The 16,371-nt window shown below is 44.7% G+C and overlaps 2 protein-coding genes across 3 annotated transcripts in view; both read right to left on the bottom strand.

Annotated features, from left to right (window-relative positions):
• Positions 1-6,010, bottom strand: part of LOC105017617 (estrogen-related receptor gamma-like) — a 37,197-nt gene extending 31,187 nt beyond the window's left edge. The window contains exon 1 of the mRNA XM_013138672.3: positions 5,825-6,010. The gene's annotated coding sequence lies outside the window, so the exon portion shown is untranslated. The remainder of the gene's footprint in view (positions 1-5,824) is intronic.
• A 570-nt stretch (positions 6,011-6,580) lies between these two features.
• gpatch2 (G patch domain containing 2) lies at positions 6,581-15,055 on the bottom strand. 2 transcript variants are annotated; one of them, XM_010882329.5, is made up of 10 exons: positions 14,798-15,055; positions 13,308-13,551; positions 11,111-11,643; positions 10,803-10,867; positions 10,384-10,560; positions 10,062-10,149; positions 9,880-9,919; positions 9,490-9,554; positions 9,292-9,380; positions 6,581-8,282 (listed from the first exon to the last, which is right to left on the bottom strand). In XM_010882329.5, the coding sequence occupies exons 1-10, from the start codon at positions 14,845-14,847 to the stop codon at positions 8,113-8,115; spliced, it is 1,521 nt and encodes a 506-aa protein (XP_010880631.1). In that variant the 5' UTR covers positions 14,848-15,055; the 3' UTR covers positions 6,581-8,112. The 2 variants fall into 2 exon arrangements, with proteins under 2 accessions (XP_010880631.1, XP_019911548.1); XM_020055989.3 differs by having other exon boundaries at positions 11,114-11,643; positions 14,798-15,054.
• Between the last annotated feature and the right edge of the window lie 1,316 nt (positions 15,056-16,371).

Here is a 16,371-nt window from a genome sequence, read left to right as displayed (position 1 = left end):
TTCTTCCCCAGCCCCATCCTCTACAATTAAAATCTATGAAACTCATGAAAATTGTTATAATTCAGAAGTGGCTAGGTAATAAATATGTAACCGTAATTATATAGCAATAGCAACAGTAGTAAAATTGAATGCGCAATTGGGCATAACTTACCAACTGCAAAGATGCAGGCTGTGGCCAAAGCACTGCAATCTGGTCCACTTGTTCAGGTGCAGCCTTCACCATGTTCGCGGCATTGTCTGTTGTAATACTGACTAGACGACTCTCATTTAGGCCCCAATCAGCTAAAGCTTCTCTCGCCCCTGTTGCGATGTTCTCACTTGTATGATCCTCTGGGAAAATGCAGTTTGCAAACAGGGACTTTTCTGGTGGAAGTCCTCATTAATAAAGTGTACGGTCAGACTTATGTAGGGCTCCGTTGTCCGGCTGGACCACAAGTCCGTTGTTGCTGTATAAAATTACACTTGTGAAAGCTCTTTTTCAACTTGTGCCTTGCATTTCTCGTACAGCTCTGGGATGTCAACTTGATAAAAATAGTTGCGTGATGGCATTACATACCGCCTGTCAAGGGACCGGATGTTTTTAAAACCTTCTTCGGTAACCGTGTTAATTGGTACCATGTCTTTGGCGATGTGAAATGGACGGCATTGAGATGCTTTGCACTCATCATACGTATTTGTGGTGCCGCCTTAAATGATCGAACAAATTGGCCGTGTTGTGGCAACAATTGCAAGGCACTCTTGACAGATGTACCTGTTTTCGGTCAACATCATCCTGTATGTAGACGAAATATTTCCATGTAATTGACGATGCATTACTTTTTGCAACCCAATTCTCAATTTCGGTCTTTTTTTTTTTTTGCCTGTTCGTTGCTCATAATTTCACGCGCAAACAGAGCCTGCATGTCAACTAAGTGCATCAACAAACCGTGTTTAAAATAATAATTAACTGTGTATCCAGTATCCCATAAATCAGAGTAAATTACCTTATATAAGATATAATGTTGGTTTTCCATTTTAAATAAAATATATATATATATATATATATATATATAGTTGACTGATGTTAACCTTACTAAATCGCTATTGCGGATGTATACATCGCAAAGTCGATGCTGAAACGATATATCGTGCAGCCCTACAGCAAACGCACGCAGGCAGGCAGGCAGGCAGGCATAGACAGTGTCACTACCACCATTTAAAAAGTATTATATACTTCCAGGAGTGATCAAGAGCAATTGTAATATCAGATAAATCTAAACTTAATCACAAACCTAGGAAAAACATGAAGATAATCTGTACAGAAATTATCTTCAATAAACCATTTAGGAAGAATGATGTTTACGCTGGAAGAAGGGTTTGTCCCTACAGCTTTTAGTAGCCGTTACTATCAATGGATTCTTTATACCCTGAGCCAAGTTATTGTGTACGATTGAACAAAACAGCACATTGGCGAACTCAAGTACAAAGCCATAACAAAATGTAATAAGGGGAGAGCTAAGATTATTTATTTTATCAGTTGAGTCGTTGTTTGAGCAAGACCGATGTTTTCTTTGGCACAAAGCAGACGTCTTGCAATGGAATACAATAGTTAGACACACAAGAGCCGGGCCGCGGCGGCGTCTAACTAGCCACTTGAGTTTAAACTCAGGAAATTCATTTTTTTCCCCTTGCTCTAATGATAATGCCTGCGGTACCACCCAATTGTTCCTTTTTACTTATTGACATCACGCTACTAATGCTTTTTTACATGTAATGTCTGTAATGTCTGTGTCCTAAGCTTCATATAGTTATTTGATCCTTTTCAAGGAAGATTGACAAGACCTAAAATAAAGATCACATTTCCTCATGATCAATAAGCTGTCTTCTCAGAGGTCGATGCTATGAAGTCTACATTCCAAAAGCTCTAAGAAGAAATCTCAACTGATACTGAACACTAGAATTCTGTATATCTTCACAAAGGAGAGACCTGTAACACAAAACCGAGCAGTCAGTATTGACCATAGTATGGATTACTTCGATTTCTCTCAAATCTGAGTGAGGGGAAAGTAACCCCAGACCCCACCCTTCCCAAAGCCCAATCCCATCAACCCCCTAAACCCCCACCCTCCATTAGGACATCTGTCAGATTGAGTTCCAAAACAACAGCGTCACTCTCTGATGCACCCAGCCCCCTTCTGTTTTAGCCCACCATCCGACCACTGTGGTCCTCCTGACATCATCACTGTGAGACGCACCGAGCATAATCAGCTTAGTTATCGTCTAACTTGGTGCAATCCATCAATTACTGAGACATATTGCTGGCAAACGCTTTTTTTCTCACTGCACATATATAGTATACATACCTCCTGACACTTAAGTGATTTAAAGATGTCCAGAGATGATGGGACAGAGGGAGAGATATGGAAAAGGGGAAAAGAAAGAGAAAGAGAGAGGGGCAAAGAGAAAGAGAGATGTAGAGAGTGAAAAGGGGGGGAGCAAGAAAGAGGAAGAGAGAGAGGGATATTGGAGAGGTTAAGGAAGGCAGAACAGTAGGAGAAGTGAAAGGTAGGGAGAGACTGTATGGATGGGGCCTTTGGATAGATAGTCTGATTGATAAATGGGTGCCTGGATGAGCAGATTGGCCAGAATATTGATCAGTCACACATTGAATATTGATCAGGAAACAGGATGTATCTGTTATCAGCGGCTAGCTGCCGTGGCTCATCGCTCCTGTGTTGGAAACCGGAGAACCTCTGGGAGCACCTGATCACACAACTAACCATAGAACCAGAACTTATACTGGGATAACTATTGTGGTTTGAAATGGGCAGCCATCCCAAAATAGGTTTTGTCTGGATTGCCCCCTAGTGGAGCCCTAAAAAGCAATCATAAATACTTCAATGGAGTAATCACTGAACTGACGCTATTAGCAAATGCTTTTTTGTCATCTGTGGTCGGTTAAACTGTTGTAATAAGAAATACCTGAGAGTTGCTCCCACAACCAGGGGAGTCAGGTTAAAGACACTGCATTCCCAACCAGGGGAGTCAGGTTAAAGACACTGCATTCCCAACCAGGGGAGTCAGGTTAAAGACACTGCATTCCCAACCAGGGGAGTCAGGTTAAAGACACTGCATTCCCAACCAGGGGAGTCAGGTTAAAGACACTGCATTCCCAACCAGGGGAGTCAGGTTAAAGACACTGCATTCCCAACCAGGGGAGTCAGGTTAAAGACACTGCATTCCCAACCAGGGGAGTCAGGTTAAAGACACTGCATTCCCAACCAGGGGAGTCAGATTAAAGACACTGCATTCCCAACCAGGGGAGTCAGGTTAAAGATACTGCATTCGCAACCCGGGGAGTCAGGTTAAAGACACTGCATTCCCAACCATGGGAGTCAGTGCATTCCCGAGACCTAAAATGTCAGGTTACAGCCGATGTCACTGAGGGTTATACATTTCCCCTCCCTCACCTCTTGCGCCATCCCGTCCTTTGTCTCTGTCCTTCCCTCAGTGTGTTTGACAGGTGATCCTCCCACCTGTATTTTAAGGTGTTAATGTCAACCATTGTACTGTTTAGGATTACCGAAAGAATATCCTCTCAGTAGGAATTAAGAGGATTAACAAATTCACTTATTTCTCTTTATTTGTGTCAGTCCTTTCAGACGCTCCTCTCTCTTAGTGTAAAGAGCAGTGCGTTGGTGAAAGTCTACACACTTTGGGCAGTCTTTATTTTTGCAGCCTTATATAATTGTGGTTAATGTGGGTTTGATTCCCTCAAGACGGCAATATGAAAATGTATACAAAAATGTAAGAACACCTGCTAACTCACATAACGTTAGTGTAATCTCGATTGTGTATGCCTTCACATCCTAGAGCAAACATTTAGTGGAAACACCTTAGGAAGCAATTACTGTTTTGAATAACTATTTAACTATTATTAATAGCTTTACAACTTTAACTATTATTCAGTTCATCAAAATAGTTTTAACGGCCACTGTGTAGTATCCTGCCTCTAAACAATAACACAACTTATCTCCTCGTCTTCCGTTACTGAACCAGACCGGTATAGTGCCATCTAGTCTGGGGTTGTTTACGACTTGAAGGACAGTGCTGCATGTGTCTAAAGAGAGTATAAGGAGATTACAAGTCAATGCAAACTGATAGACAGACCGGCAAGAAAGTTCAAATGGGGAATGTTAGGCACTGATTAATCTTCTAAAAGATTATTTGAAACTCTTGTTTTACTTAAAACATTATCTGCCGATGTCTACTGCTACTTTTTGCTTGTTTTGCTAGTAGTACAATAACAATCTTAAATATTGCCCCTTTAAGCTCGGATTCTTTCATTCAACATGACTCTGTCTTTTTATATTTGTTTGGTTCTGCTTGTGTCACTCCATAAACTAAGCTTTAGTGAAAAACGATATGTTTCACATTTGAAACAGCCAGAGGGAGTTAGGCTGCACGTGACAGTCTTGGCATGATGTCTTGGATATAGACAACTGCTGACAATGGCAGGAATCTTTCTACCAACTTAAATACTCAAGCAGACAGCCACACAGACACGCAAGTTTGGATTACCTGACCTATTGCCTTCACAGGTGGTATGAGCTAAATCAGCATGTCAGTCTGTCTTTCTATCTGTCTGATACATCGGAGGCATTGATGCCAATTTCCACCCACCACTTCATCCCTCCCTCATTCTCAATCTTCTGCCCTTCTCTCTCTAATACCTCGGTCACTTTTCTCTCCCCTATCCTGTCCCTCTCTTTCCTCCCCCCTCCAACATACCAGTCCCTCCTCTTTCTCCTCCCTCCAACATACCAGTCCCTCCTCATTCTCCTCCCACCAACATACCGGTCCCTCCCCTTTCTCCTCCCTCCAACATACCAGTGCCTCCTCTTTCTCCTCCCTCCAACATACCTGTCCCTCCCCTTTCTCCTCCCTCCGACATACCTGTCCCTCCCCTTTCTCCTCCCTCCAAAATACCTGTCCCTCCCCTTTCTCCTCCCTCCAACATACCAGTCCCTCCCCTTTCTCCTCCCTCCAACATACCAGTCCCTCCCCTTTCTCCTCCCTCCAACATACCAGTCCCTCCTCTTTCTCCTCCCTCCAACATACCTGTCCCTCCCCTTTCTCCTCCCTCCAAAATACCTGTCCCTCCCCTTTCTCCTCCCTCCAACATACCTGTCCCTCTTTGCCCTCTACCTTTCTCCCCCTTCCCTCCATGTCCACTATAAAGGTGGATAGGTTGAGCTGCAGCCGGTCAGCCCAGCAAACACAGACCAGTGTTTCAGCCACGCCCGAAACACCATTCCAAATGTCATTTTCTGCAAGATTACACACGATAATGACTGGCTTTGGAGAACCGCCATAACTGATGGCTTCCAATTATAGATGTATAACTATCGATCTGTCAACACTGTGGGCAGGGTGGTGGGGGGGAGTGAAGCTCTGTTAAGAAATGTTTAACCCCTGCAAGATGACAAAAAGGACGTATTGGAAAAGTGACACAGAACAATGTCAGTGAGGATTGAGGAACGTAGTAAGATAGTTATTCAGAAAACTAAATGTAGGTAGTGGTAGGAACGGTTTTCCGAAAGCAGAAAGTTGACAGAAACCTGAGTGGAGTGGGAATACCTGAGTACAGTACCACATGGACCAAGGAAATAAACACCAACACATTTTTTTGATTCCAACCCAAATGTCCTCTAGCTAACTGCCCTGGTCAAAACACCCCATTCTAGCCACATACTTCCCAATAACCTCTAAATGTCCCCAGTCAAAATACCCCAAAACTAACCCTGTGTTTCAACACCCCTGCCCTGTCCAGCTCAGTACTCACTCTCCTGGTTCCTCCAGAGTCCCACAGCCAGCAGCAGCCTGTCAGTCAGTCTCAAGGACAAACGCCTCAGCTCTACCCAGCTCTCCTCCTCTCCTCCTCGGTCCGGCGATGCAGCAGCAGTACAGACCTTTCTCTCCTCTACTCCAGATCAGGCAGCGCTGAGTTCACTTACTCACAGGGGAGTCCTGTGTGTGTGTGTGTGTGTGTGTCTGATAGGGGGAGAGGATAGAGGAAGCAGAGGACACAGCTCTACTGCATTCCCGTGGATACAGGGATTGCTACACCAGCCTTGCAGATAGGGGAGAGAGAGAGCGAGAGAGAGAGCGAGAGAGAGAGAGAGAAGAGAAGGGAAACAGAGCTGTAATGGCATCACATTTCCATCAGGTTCTGTGTCAGCATGTAAGTTTGATGCAGGAGTAGATAAGAGTTTGCAAGTACAATTTATGAAGTGTGGTTTTGAAAAACTGGGGTTATAATATTTTCGGAGGCTGTGTTTTTTTCCCCCCTGTTGCTTTTGCTTCAGTGGAAATGAGAAAGGAGACAGAGCATTAGGGACTATTTGTGAGTAAACCACAGGTGTGAGAGGCAATCTGGCTGGTCTGAGTCTGTTTAGCAAAAATAATCTGTATCAGTTTTACATGGGGGGGGGGGGTAATATGGCCTTGATGTGTTAGTAACGCCTGAGACAATTTCTAGAGCCAGTCCACTGCTGTTCAACCAGACAACAAATGCAAATATTGCAAACACCGTTTGCCGTTTCCATTAGTATAAACAGCATCACTTATTTATTGAATGAATGGACATTTAAAACAGTTTGGCTAATTCCTGTAATAACATCCTGTTAACAGTGTGCTGTAAGACAAACTGATCCAATATTTGGAATCGTTTTGCAGTTATTGGCAAGCCTATTTTTACCACCATATTTCAGTTATTTACCAGCCAAACAGAAGGGAGGGTAAATGAATTACAGGATTGCTGTCATGTCAGACAAAAGTTAACATTTTCACGTGATGATTGATACTTACACCCAGCAACTAGTCTGGTAAAATTGAAACCATTCAAGAGCGTTCACGGTAAACCATTCCACCATACAACCATAGAAGGATTCCTTTCCTGAATCATTCATGACACTCTTCCCTACACCAGCTATATAAGGGCTTCCCAACCCTGTTCCTGGAAAGCCTGTAGGTTCTCTCCTTACATTCATTCTAACACACCTGATTGTAATAGTTAAATGGATGAAAAGCTAAATCAGGATAATCCTATCCGGGGTTAGAGAGTAAACTGCAGGACACTAGCTCTCCAGGAACAGATTTGGGAAGTGATTATCTACTCACCTGAACATAACCGATCAATATCCGAAATATAATGTAAAGCCCATAATGCAGTCTCTGATATTTTTCTAAATCATCAATAACTGTGTTCAATCCTGTGCGCTTATTAAAAAAAAAAAAAAAAAATGCCAAAATGATGTTTTATTCATTAATTTATTTACCAGAGCTTCAGAATTAACCCTTTAAATTTGTTACTAAACGAATGGGTGTTACTAAACGAATTAAGATATTTACATACATGGACCTGATTGGCAGATTTGGAATCAATGTCAAACTATCAGCCAGAAAACAGGGAAATCACTTCTGACTGCACTGGGCCTTTAAAGGCATAAAAAAAACATTTGGCAGTTACATTTCATTAACCTTATTCCAGACTAACTACAACCGAAACATTTCACTACCTTCACCTCAGGCAGCACTTACTGCAGTCACCTTTTTATACTAACCAAGCAAATAATTAGCTCCATGTAATACCATTGTAGTTACTCGGGAGTAATGCTAATATAATGTAGTGTTGCAACAGCAATTTAAAAGCAAGAACTTCTACCACATGGACACAAAATAGCAATTTTGATGTTTCCAATGATATTTACCTAAAACATATTTCGTCAACCAGTTCAATGAAAGACAATTTGGTTCCGCTTTACAGAAAATGAATCACTGATTGAAGAGAATGTGTATTTGCAGAGCCTTTATCATACAAATCAACCCAATTACAATGCCTGGTGTCTTTTAATTCCTTCTCTTTTCCCTGATAGAAATGTTGGAAACCTGAAGTACACTTCCAGTCTTTATTTATGTTGTCCTCCTTTAGTTAAAAGCGGTCTTGGTGACATGCACAAGTTCCTCCGTCCAGCTCAGCTGCTTCTTTACTCTGTTTTCCAGGGAGTGCTGACCAGTCCTCCCCGCTCCCAGTATGTTCCGTCTACATTCAAGTCTACTAGCCTGACCTGTTCAGTTAAAACCCAGGCCCGCTCCCTTGGGTCTCTGTGTGGCCCGGACTGGCTCAGTGATGCCCCTGCCCTCCGGACCCAGGCCCATACCGGGGCTCCAGCCCATACTCTGTAGCATCCGGTTCCCCATGTTGGTCTCTGGGATAGGCCCTGCACTTTCACCTACCACCCCTAGAGGAGACACAAAAGAACACGGAAGCAGTTACAACAGGCTAAGACATAAGGGAGAGTATCTGAAAGGAATGGAGGGAGATAGATACAAGTAAGAGCAGATCAGATTATCTCGGTAAAGGCTTAATTTATTATTATATTCAACAGGCTGACCCTATCAGTCAGCTTCATGGCTCTATTTAACCACACAAAGGTAAATATTCGGGACCGTAACGTATCACCAGGGCTATTCAAAGCCAGTTCCACCCCATTTCATCATTGCAACCCTCTAATCGGGGTCTTATTCAGACCTGGGAATAAGGACCCGGCCCATGTGTCTGAGTGTGTCCAACATAAATGGGTGAGAGGCACGGTTGTGTAAGTCATTGAGTTCCAGAGTAGTTATAGCCAGGTATAACGACTACAGCCAGGTATAAACCCTTCTGCAGCGGGCAGCGCAAATTGGCTTCGCATCGCCCGGGTGGACAAGTGGAGGTCGGACAGGGCTGCCATGTCTTGACCTGCGGTAGGTCAGGCACTCTCTTCCGACACTTGTGCCTGCTGCGGATTCGGGCGAGGCCATAACTGGACCTCACAGAATTTTTAGGGGGAAAATACTGATAAAAAAAATGCATATGGCTCTAGAAAAAAACAGAAACTGATTTCGACCTGGGACACCGGGGGAACGTAATGACATAAATATCAGGGAGAAAACAAGCAGTATTGCGCGTGCCCAGGCTCCACAGTGACTGTCACTGAGGGGGGGTAAAGCAGTGTCCTGTCGCATCACTTCCTGTTTCGGCCATATACCCCCAGAGTCATGTTCCAGTCCTCAAAAACACAACGCTAACAGAGACAGAGGAGAACACTGGGAGGGGACGGACACAGCAATTGTCTTAATCTGGTATCTTTCTGTGAAAGCAGAGCCTGCCAGTGGCCTACAGTCCAAGCCAGCTTAGGGAGGAGCGTTGAAGGGGATTAAAGGACCAGGATAGAGGGCTAAGAGGGGTGGGGGGGAGGAAGTATTTACCCGTAGGCGGAGGTAAGCCGATGGGTGCTGCTTTACGTCTCCTCTTGACGTCCCCTGTACAGAGAGACCCCAGGTGTCCGCTCGTTTGCCTGCACGACCGGAAAATAAGCCTCCATAGTTAACATTCACGGCAACATACTAGAAACATTGTGCGGTTATCTCTTAGATGACACGGTGACCGGATGATTCCTGCTGTACCTGCTGGCGGTCTTCACTGAGCAGCTTCTCCGGTGGCCTCGGTCAGGCCGGGAGTCCCAGTGCATCTAGAGAGAAAGACAGAGCTGTCACAAAACACTCTTGTACCATGAATTTATTCATGTGCCTTGCTGACAAACTCCCTCTCTAACAGGAAGAAAGTCAAGCCAGCTAAACAGGGGCTTCAGTACACAGAGCTGAAGGCGTTTCATTTGGAATACACTTTCACTCCAATATTTACTGCGGTAGCAGTGCATCTAGCATTTAAACAAGGAGAACGATTAAATAACTTAAATATCAGAGTCCCCACAGAGTTTGACATGTTTGCATTCGGTGAGTCTCACACACATTCCGTTGCCATATGCAGCTAGCAGCAGAACCAACATGTCTTACCTGGCCATGTTCTCGTCTCGACCCGGAACTAAACCAAGGGCTGTGGAAGACATATAGGTATAAGTCGAACACAAAAAAAGAAACCACAGAGAGAGAGGCACGGAATTCTCCCCGGGCAGATATACTGTCTCCCACAGCGTGTCAGTGATCGCCCGGGCTGTGGTTTAGGAGAGCGGACTGACCCGTGTGAGTGGGGGTCCTGGTGGTGTCTTCCAGAGCCTCCCTGGCTGTGAGGCCCACCGTGCAGTCGGCTCAGCCGGGCCTGGAACCCTGTCACCGGGGAGACAGAGACCACTTTGAAAGGCAGGAAGAAGGTGAGCACCGTGGCAGCTCTATTAGAGCTCTGTGCAGTCACCGCCACCTACTGGCCACATGGCGGATCACACACGGACGAAACAAACGCCCGTACCGTCGCGTAAAGAAAAACAGAGTCGAGGGAAACAGTCCACGCAAATGGTACCGAGCTCGGATAGCAGGCGGGTTTGTGGGAGCGGGCCGGCGTACCTCTCTGTGCCCCGGGGCTCATGATGGGGAAGGATCCGGTGAGGATGCTGTTGAAGACCGGGTCAACCAGGTCCAGTTCCTCCTCTGCCTCCCTCTCCCACCAGGGAATCACTCCTGCCACACCGCACGCTCCCCCGGGCTCCCCCTCATAGAACCAGTCGCTCTGCTCATCATCCCCTGGGAAGACAGGACGGACCGGGCGTCACTTGTGGGCCAACAGCACCAGCTAAACTGGCCCGGACAGGGACACATGTCACAAACTGAGGAGGGAATACTGAAACCCGCTGATTGGGCAAAGGGGTCCCGTCCATTAATGCTTCGGTGGGGGAGCCCTGGGAGAAAAGCTCAAAGGACACCGGCGACTGAATGAACCCGCAGGCGTCCTGTACGGCCCATTAATGACCCGGTTCGGCGGTTACCTTGCCTCCCCTCATCATTGGTGTACAGTCCTCCGTCGCTGCTGTTGCTCACGCTGCTGGTCTCACTGGAAGACAGACAGAGGAGAACACACGGAGTGGGAGGGAAGACAGTGATCAAAAAACAGAACAGAAAATAACAAGGCCTGAATATCTGTCCCTTTCTAGTCTTCTAGGGAAGGACACTCGCTGCAGGGAGAAGAATCTTAGACCACCTCCTGAACAATGCTTCTCTAAGAGCTGAGCATACCTGGGAACGAATAAGCCTAGGCAGAGGACCAGGGAATAGAGCAGACAAAAGAAACACTAACCACCTGTCACTCATGTCCTCATCCGAGCCCTTCTGCTCCTCAAACTCCATCTTGTCCTTGGGCCCTGCCTGCTCCATAATGGCGTCCTCACTCTCCACCACCACCCCTTCATCGGTGGCATCCAGCCCCAGCCTGTGGGCCGCCAGTTTCCTCTTCTTCACTCGGCTCTTTCCCCCGCCGACCCCCGGCTCCATCCCCCCCCTGCCCTCAGCGGGACTGGCACCAGGCATCCGGCACTCCGCATGTGGCTTGGGGACAGGCGGTGGCCCCAGCATGGTCGTGGCGCCACTGGAGGTCACGGGCTCCGGGGGGGGGTCAACGGCCATGCGTTTGACCTTCCGGCGGCGTCTTAAACTCCGTGACCCCTCAGAGCTTCCCACTCCTAGGTCCTCCTGCCAGAGGGGGCGCTTGCCACGTCCCGCGTCGGGGTTAAGGGGGGTGCGGCGTTTGGGCCCTAGCTGCTCGTCAGAGTCACTATTGTCCCGGGCATGGCTGTTGCTGCTTGCAACGCCGCCTGCCGTGGCACGGTAGTCCTGAAAGAGGAGTAGAGAAAGAAGAGAGACCAAGACATTGGCAGAATGTCAAAAATGCACAAGCGCAACGCATTCTACCCTGGACAGTATTCGTTTTCTTAAGGACCCTGTCCAAAAACAAAAAGCACCAACCAAGGCACCCTTTCTTAACAATATCCAAAAGACAAGTGTTGTTCCAACTCAAATAGCACAAGACAGAGGACTGACAACCAGCATTTCAATGCTGAAATTGTTTCTGAAGTCAGAAGCAAATACAATAGATTGCCTTCCAAATGACACTGCTGATCGCCTTCCAAATGACACTGCTGAAGTGTCATTTTCTAAAAATTGTATCTGATAAATGTAGCAAATTGATTTATAAAACTCATGATCTTAAAGACGCATCATTGTACCTAACAGCCCTGCTACACAGCAGCCCTTGGCGTCAGGCACTGCTATCAGCCAGAGGGAACGCTTCCTTTGAAATCAATACAAGCTGCTAGACTGCCCGTGTTGTGTCCAATGGCCCAAGAATGGCCACGGTTTGATTTGGGATGGCTGCAGAGCACGTTCACTCTGTCTTGTACAAGGAATGAGGAAAACGCTTAACAGGGAGAACTTCACAGTAACATGATGCTGATGGCAATGGGACTCCTGGAGTAGAACATCTAATTTGGACCATCATTCATACAAACAACGGGAAAAACAAGATTAATTCAGGTTCAATAACTTAACTTAAAAATCAACATCAAAGGAATGCACTTCTGTGTCCAAATGCAAACTGGTTGGGGGACCAATCCAAATCAAGACATTTCTGAATAAGTGCCTTCTTATTTGCAGCATGGTGGTGGTTGCATTATTGTATGGGCGTGCTTGACATCAGCAAAGATAAAGATAAAGAAACTGGATGCACATCAGTACAGGCAAAAGCCCAGAAGAAAAACAGCTTCAGTCTGCTTTGGATCAGACACTTTATTTAATTGAGGTAAATGGAAAACTCCAATGAACTTGAGGTTTTCAGGATACAACTTAATCTGTGTTTGCGACACCAGCCCTAAATGTTTGGTTTAATGCTTTAAAAAGGTGTAGGCCTAAAATAGTTAGCTAGAACATTCCTGGTGAACAAGCAAACAACTAGGTTACACAAGTTCAATGTTAAAAGTCCCAAGTACACACAGCATGGTGTTTATATAGGTAATGGTATCAGACTGGGTTAACAGTAAATATCACTAACCCCGCTACAAATAAATGTTTCCTAATAACTCTGAAAAATCATGAACACAGTCATCTAGTGGGTAAAACATGGTACTTTTATACTTACTAAGTAAATAATGCAAGCTACTCTACTCCAGTTACTCAACTTGCTGTGGGATGTGGCTTTTAACCGTTTTATCAGATTCCTCATGTCTAACTACATAGTAAGAAAAATGTTGGCCCAAATTTGATGCTAGGTACTAAATGTATCGAACACTGTGTAAACTGTAGCGCAATCAGTTACCTTAACTTCACAGAGACCAAAGGAAATGCCAACAAAATAATGATGCAGGAATGCTACTGTGGTTTGTTCTGTGTACACCAGGCCAGTGGTTTCCGAGGTGTATGACGTATGATTACGAGCCACAGATTTAATCAGCAGGGATCGACTCCAAAGGTTCCTTAAGGACTGTCTGAAAGCCCCTTCCCACCTTGTGTTCGTCCAGGCTGGACTCCGAGCCCTCACTGAGGTGGCCAGTGTCCCAGGGTGGGTGGGGGTTGTCCGAGCGTCTCTTCCTCCCGCGACGTTTCCGAGCCTGTCTCTTCAGCAGGCAGCCCACAGCCAGTGCATGGTCCCCCCCGTCGCCGAAGCCTCCCCGTGCGGCCTGCTCCGAGCTCTCCTCCAGCGCCGAAACCAGGTCGTGGACCAGCTCGTCCATCGTCTGGCTGAAGTGCCTGGGAAGAAAGAGAGTAAGGACGAGATGGTGTACTCTGTCAGAAAACAATCAACACCCATGTTTGATTTGTGTTTGGAGGGGATGATGTGATCAAACAACCAGTGGTAATACCTCATTGGCACTGCACGCTTGGTAATGTTCATCACTGTCATCTGTCTGATGCTATCAGAGCTAAACTATGTATCATGGCATCTACAGTTGTCGCTAGCAAAAACGATTAAACAGTCATTCCATTAATCCATTAAGAAGTGAATGAGGATGGTCAGTTCTTGCATTCAATTCATCTATGAATTCAAATGTTTACTTTTCCATCAACCCAATCCCTCAGCCTAATTTATAGTTTAAACTCATTATTGCTCATTTTATTCTATGTTGGCTGCATGCATAGCTTGGGCTAACAGTGTTTCCCAACTCCAATCCTCAAGTAACCCCAAAAGAACACATTTTATTTGTTGCCTTAAACTCAACAGATTCACCTCTGACAGCTTGATAGTTGACAGGTTTAATAAAGTGTGTTTGTCAAGGGCTTGTGTACTGTTGGAGGTCCTGTAGGGCTGGAGTTGGTAACCATGGCTACCAAAGTATGTCAACCACATAGAAACACGAACCAATCCTACTTGTTTCGAGGGAAGACTGGAGCTCCGACGTCGCAAAATTTACGTATATAATAGATTTTACGTCAAGTTAATAAAATATTTTTTACCTACTAAAACCTGAGGGTGGAGCTACTAAATGCCCGCACTAGTCACAACACATCTGCAACTTAGAAGTGTTTCTAACCCTTTCCCCGGTGACCCCCTCTGCTATTTCACCATTTTGTTGTACCCCTGAATAGGCACATCTGATTCACTACAAGGGAGAGGTGATTAGCTGACAAGCAGTCCTGGAATAGATCAAATACACAGAATGGCTGGGTGGTCACTGTGAGAAAGGGCTTGAACCTCTGCCCGGGGTTAAACGGCCCAGACAAGACAGCCTATCCAATCCAATGCAATGTGTTGTCAAACGTGACCTAGCTAACATTAAAGTTACAACGACAAACTGTTAGCCAGGGTCAGAGACATGTAATTTGAACAGTCAGACGTTTTATAACCGTAAGTGGGTCATTTACTGGAACAATGTCAAAATTGCATAGATAGCGGCTACCATTGTCATGTCATCAAGGGCTACGTTAGCAATGCTTGGCTTTTCAGCTAATTTGCTAGCTCGAGTCCTAGTTAGCAATGTTCCGAGACATCACTTACCAGCTGGTTCCCGCTTTACTGATGGTCTTTAAATTAGCTGCACGGAACATTAAAGCCCCCCCCCCCCCCAAGCCTCTTACTTTTAACCAAAATCAAACGGGCCACGTCTAAATAATGGAGTAACCATTATTACAAAAAACTAGCTAGCAAATCCGTGAACAGTCAACACACTTTTTCTTCTGTGTTGTGGTTGGCTACTAGCGTTATGGTGGCATTACTGCCACCTACAGGACTAAAGTGTCTCCCCACCAAGTCCATGCTTTGGACAGATGAGACAATTGGAAGTTCTTCACAAAATGTATGGAGGAGGACATGTTTGTAATAATTATGAGTTAGTAAGTTTTTCCAGTTGCTATCTAATCAACCCAGTATTGACATTGCTTTTACCATTTAGTTTGACCTGGAATACCTGGGAATAAAATGCTAATCCTTTCTGTCTGTGCGGTGTCCATGTTTGATCACTTCATGCTTAGCCAGTTGATAATGATAACTAAGCTGCAGGCTACAGATTCATCCATGATTACAAATTCCCCGGCCTGTAGCAAGATGCAATTACACAGCTGAGGGGCTAGATATGCTATTAAATGGAAATTATACCAAAAAAAACATTGTTTTCTTCCCAACCTCAAAAAATGATGTTTTAGATCAGATTTCATGTGATATCACATCTCTTTTATCTCTATAATTGTAATTTTAAGAACAAGAACATCTAGGCTTATCCATGTGACATCATGTAGTCTCTGAAATCCCAGATCTACGGCAGTGACAGAACGATTCAAGCAAACCAATCTAATGGTACTTGTTCTGTAGGGAGTAATACCTTTTTAGTTTTTTTAATATAATACCATCAGGCATTTTTGACAGAAATCAGTTTATTACAAATTATATGATGGTACAAATCATTGTTCATGATGATGCTGAAACTAATATGTGAAGTCAATTGTGTAACATCTGAAAACATACCGAGTGCAACAGAAAATATTCAAGAAATAATTTGGAAGAACATAACCATTTGATTTAAAAACAACATTGCAGCTTTCAGTAAGACCATAAACTTTAAGTCATAAAAAAAAAATTGGACTTACACCCAACATTCACATATAGTTTGGTTTGCACTTTGCAGTTCATTTTTTCCTCAATAGTAAACAGATTATACTTGAGTTACATGCATTGTAACTGAAACAAAATGTATACTGAGAAGCAGGTAGCCCAATGCTGATGCCACCCTTAGCAGCAGAAATGACAAAAGCAATAGCCAATCATAATCCACAACTTCCTTCTCAGTGGCGTCAAGGTCAATGAACACCATGGCACCATTTATGACTGTAAAAAAAGCTTTGCATTTAGCATAGAGTTGGTCTGTTGTCGGCGTATGTACCTAACCAAAATCAAAGCGCTATTCTAAAACAGTCTGCCCTTAAACATAAACACATTTTAAACCTGCATTTTAGCAACATGTTTATGTATTCATTGATCATAATGCTTTATTTTAGTTCCACCCACGGGTTATGAGGTCTATCTCAAAAAGAAAAAGTGCACATTTGGTGAACTAGCCTGAACTCTCACCCAACTAA

Source organism: Esox lucius, chromosome 18, assembly GCF_011004845.1.
Source record: "Esox lucius isolate fEsoLuc1 chromosome 18, fEsoLuc1.pri, whole genome shotgun sequence".
In the NCBI taxonomy this organism is placed as follows: domain Eukaryota; kingdom Metazoa; phylum Chordata; class Actinopteri; order Esociformes; family Esocidae; genus Esox; species Esox lucius.
This window is presented reverse-complemented; position numbering and strand designations above follow the sequence as displayed.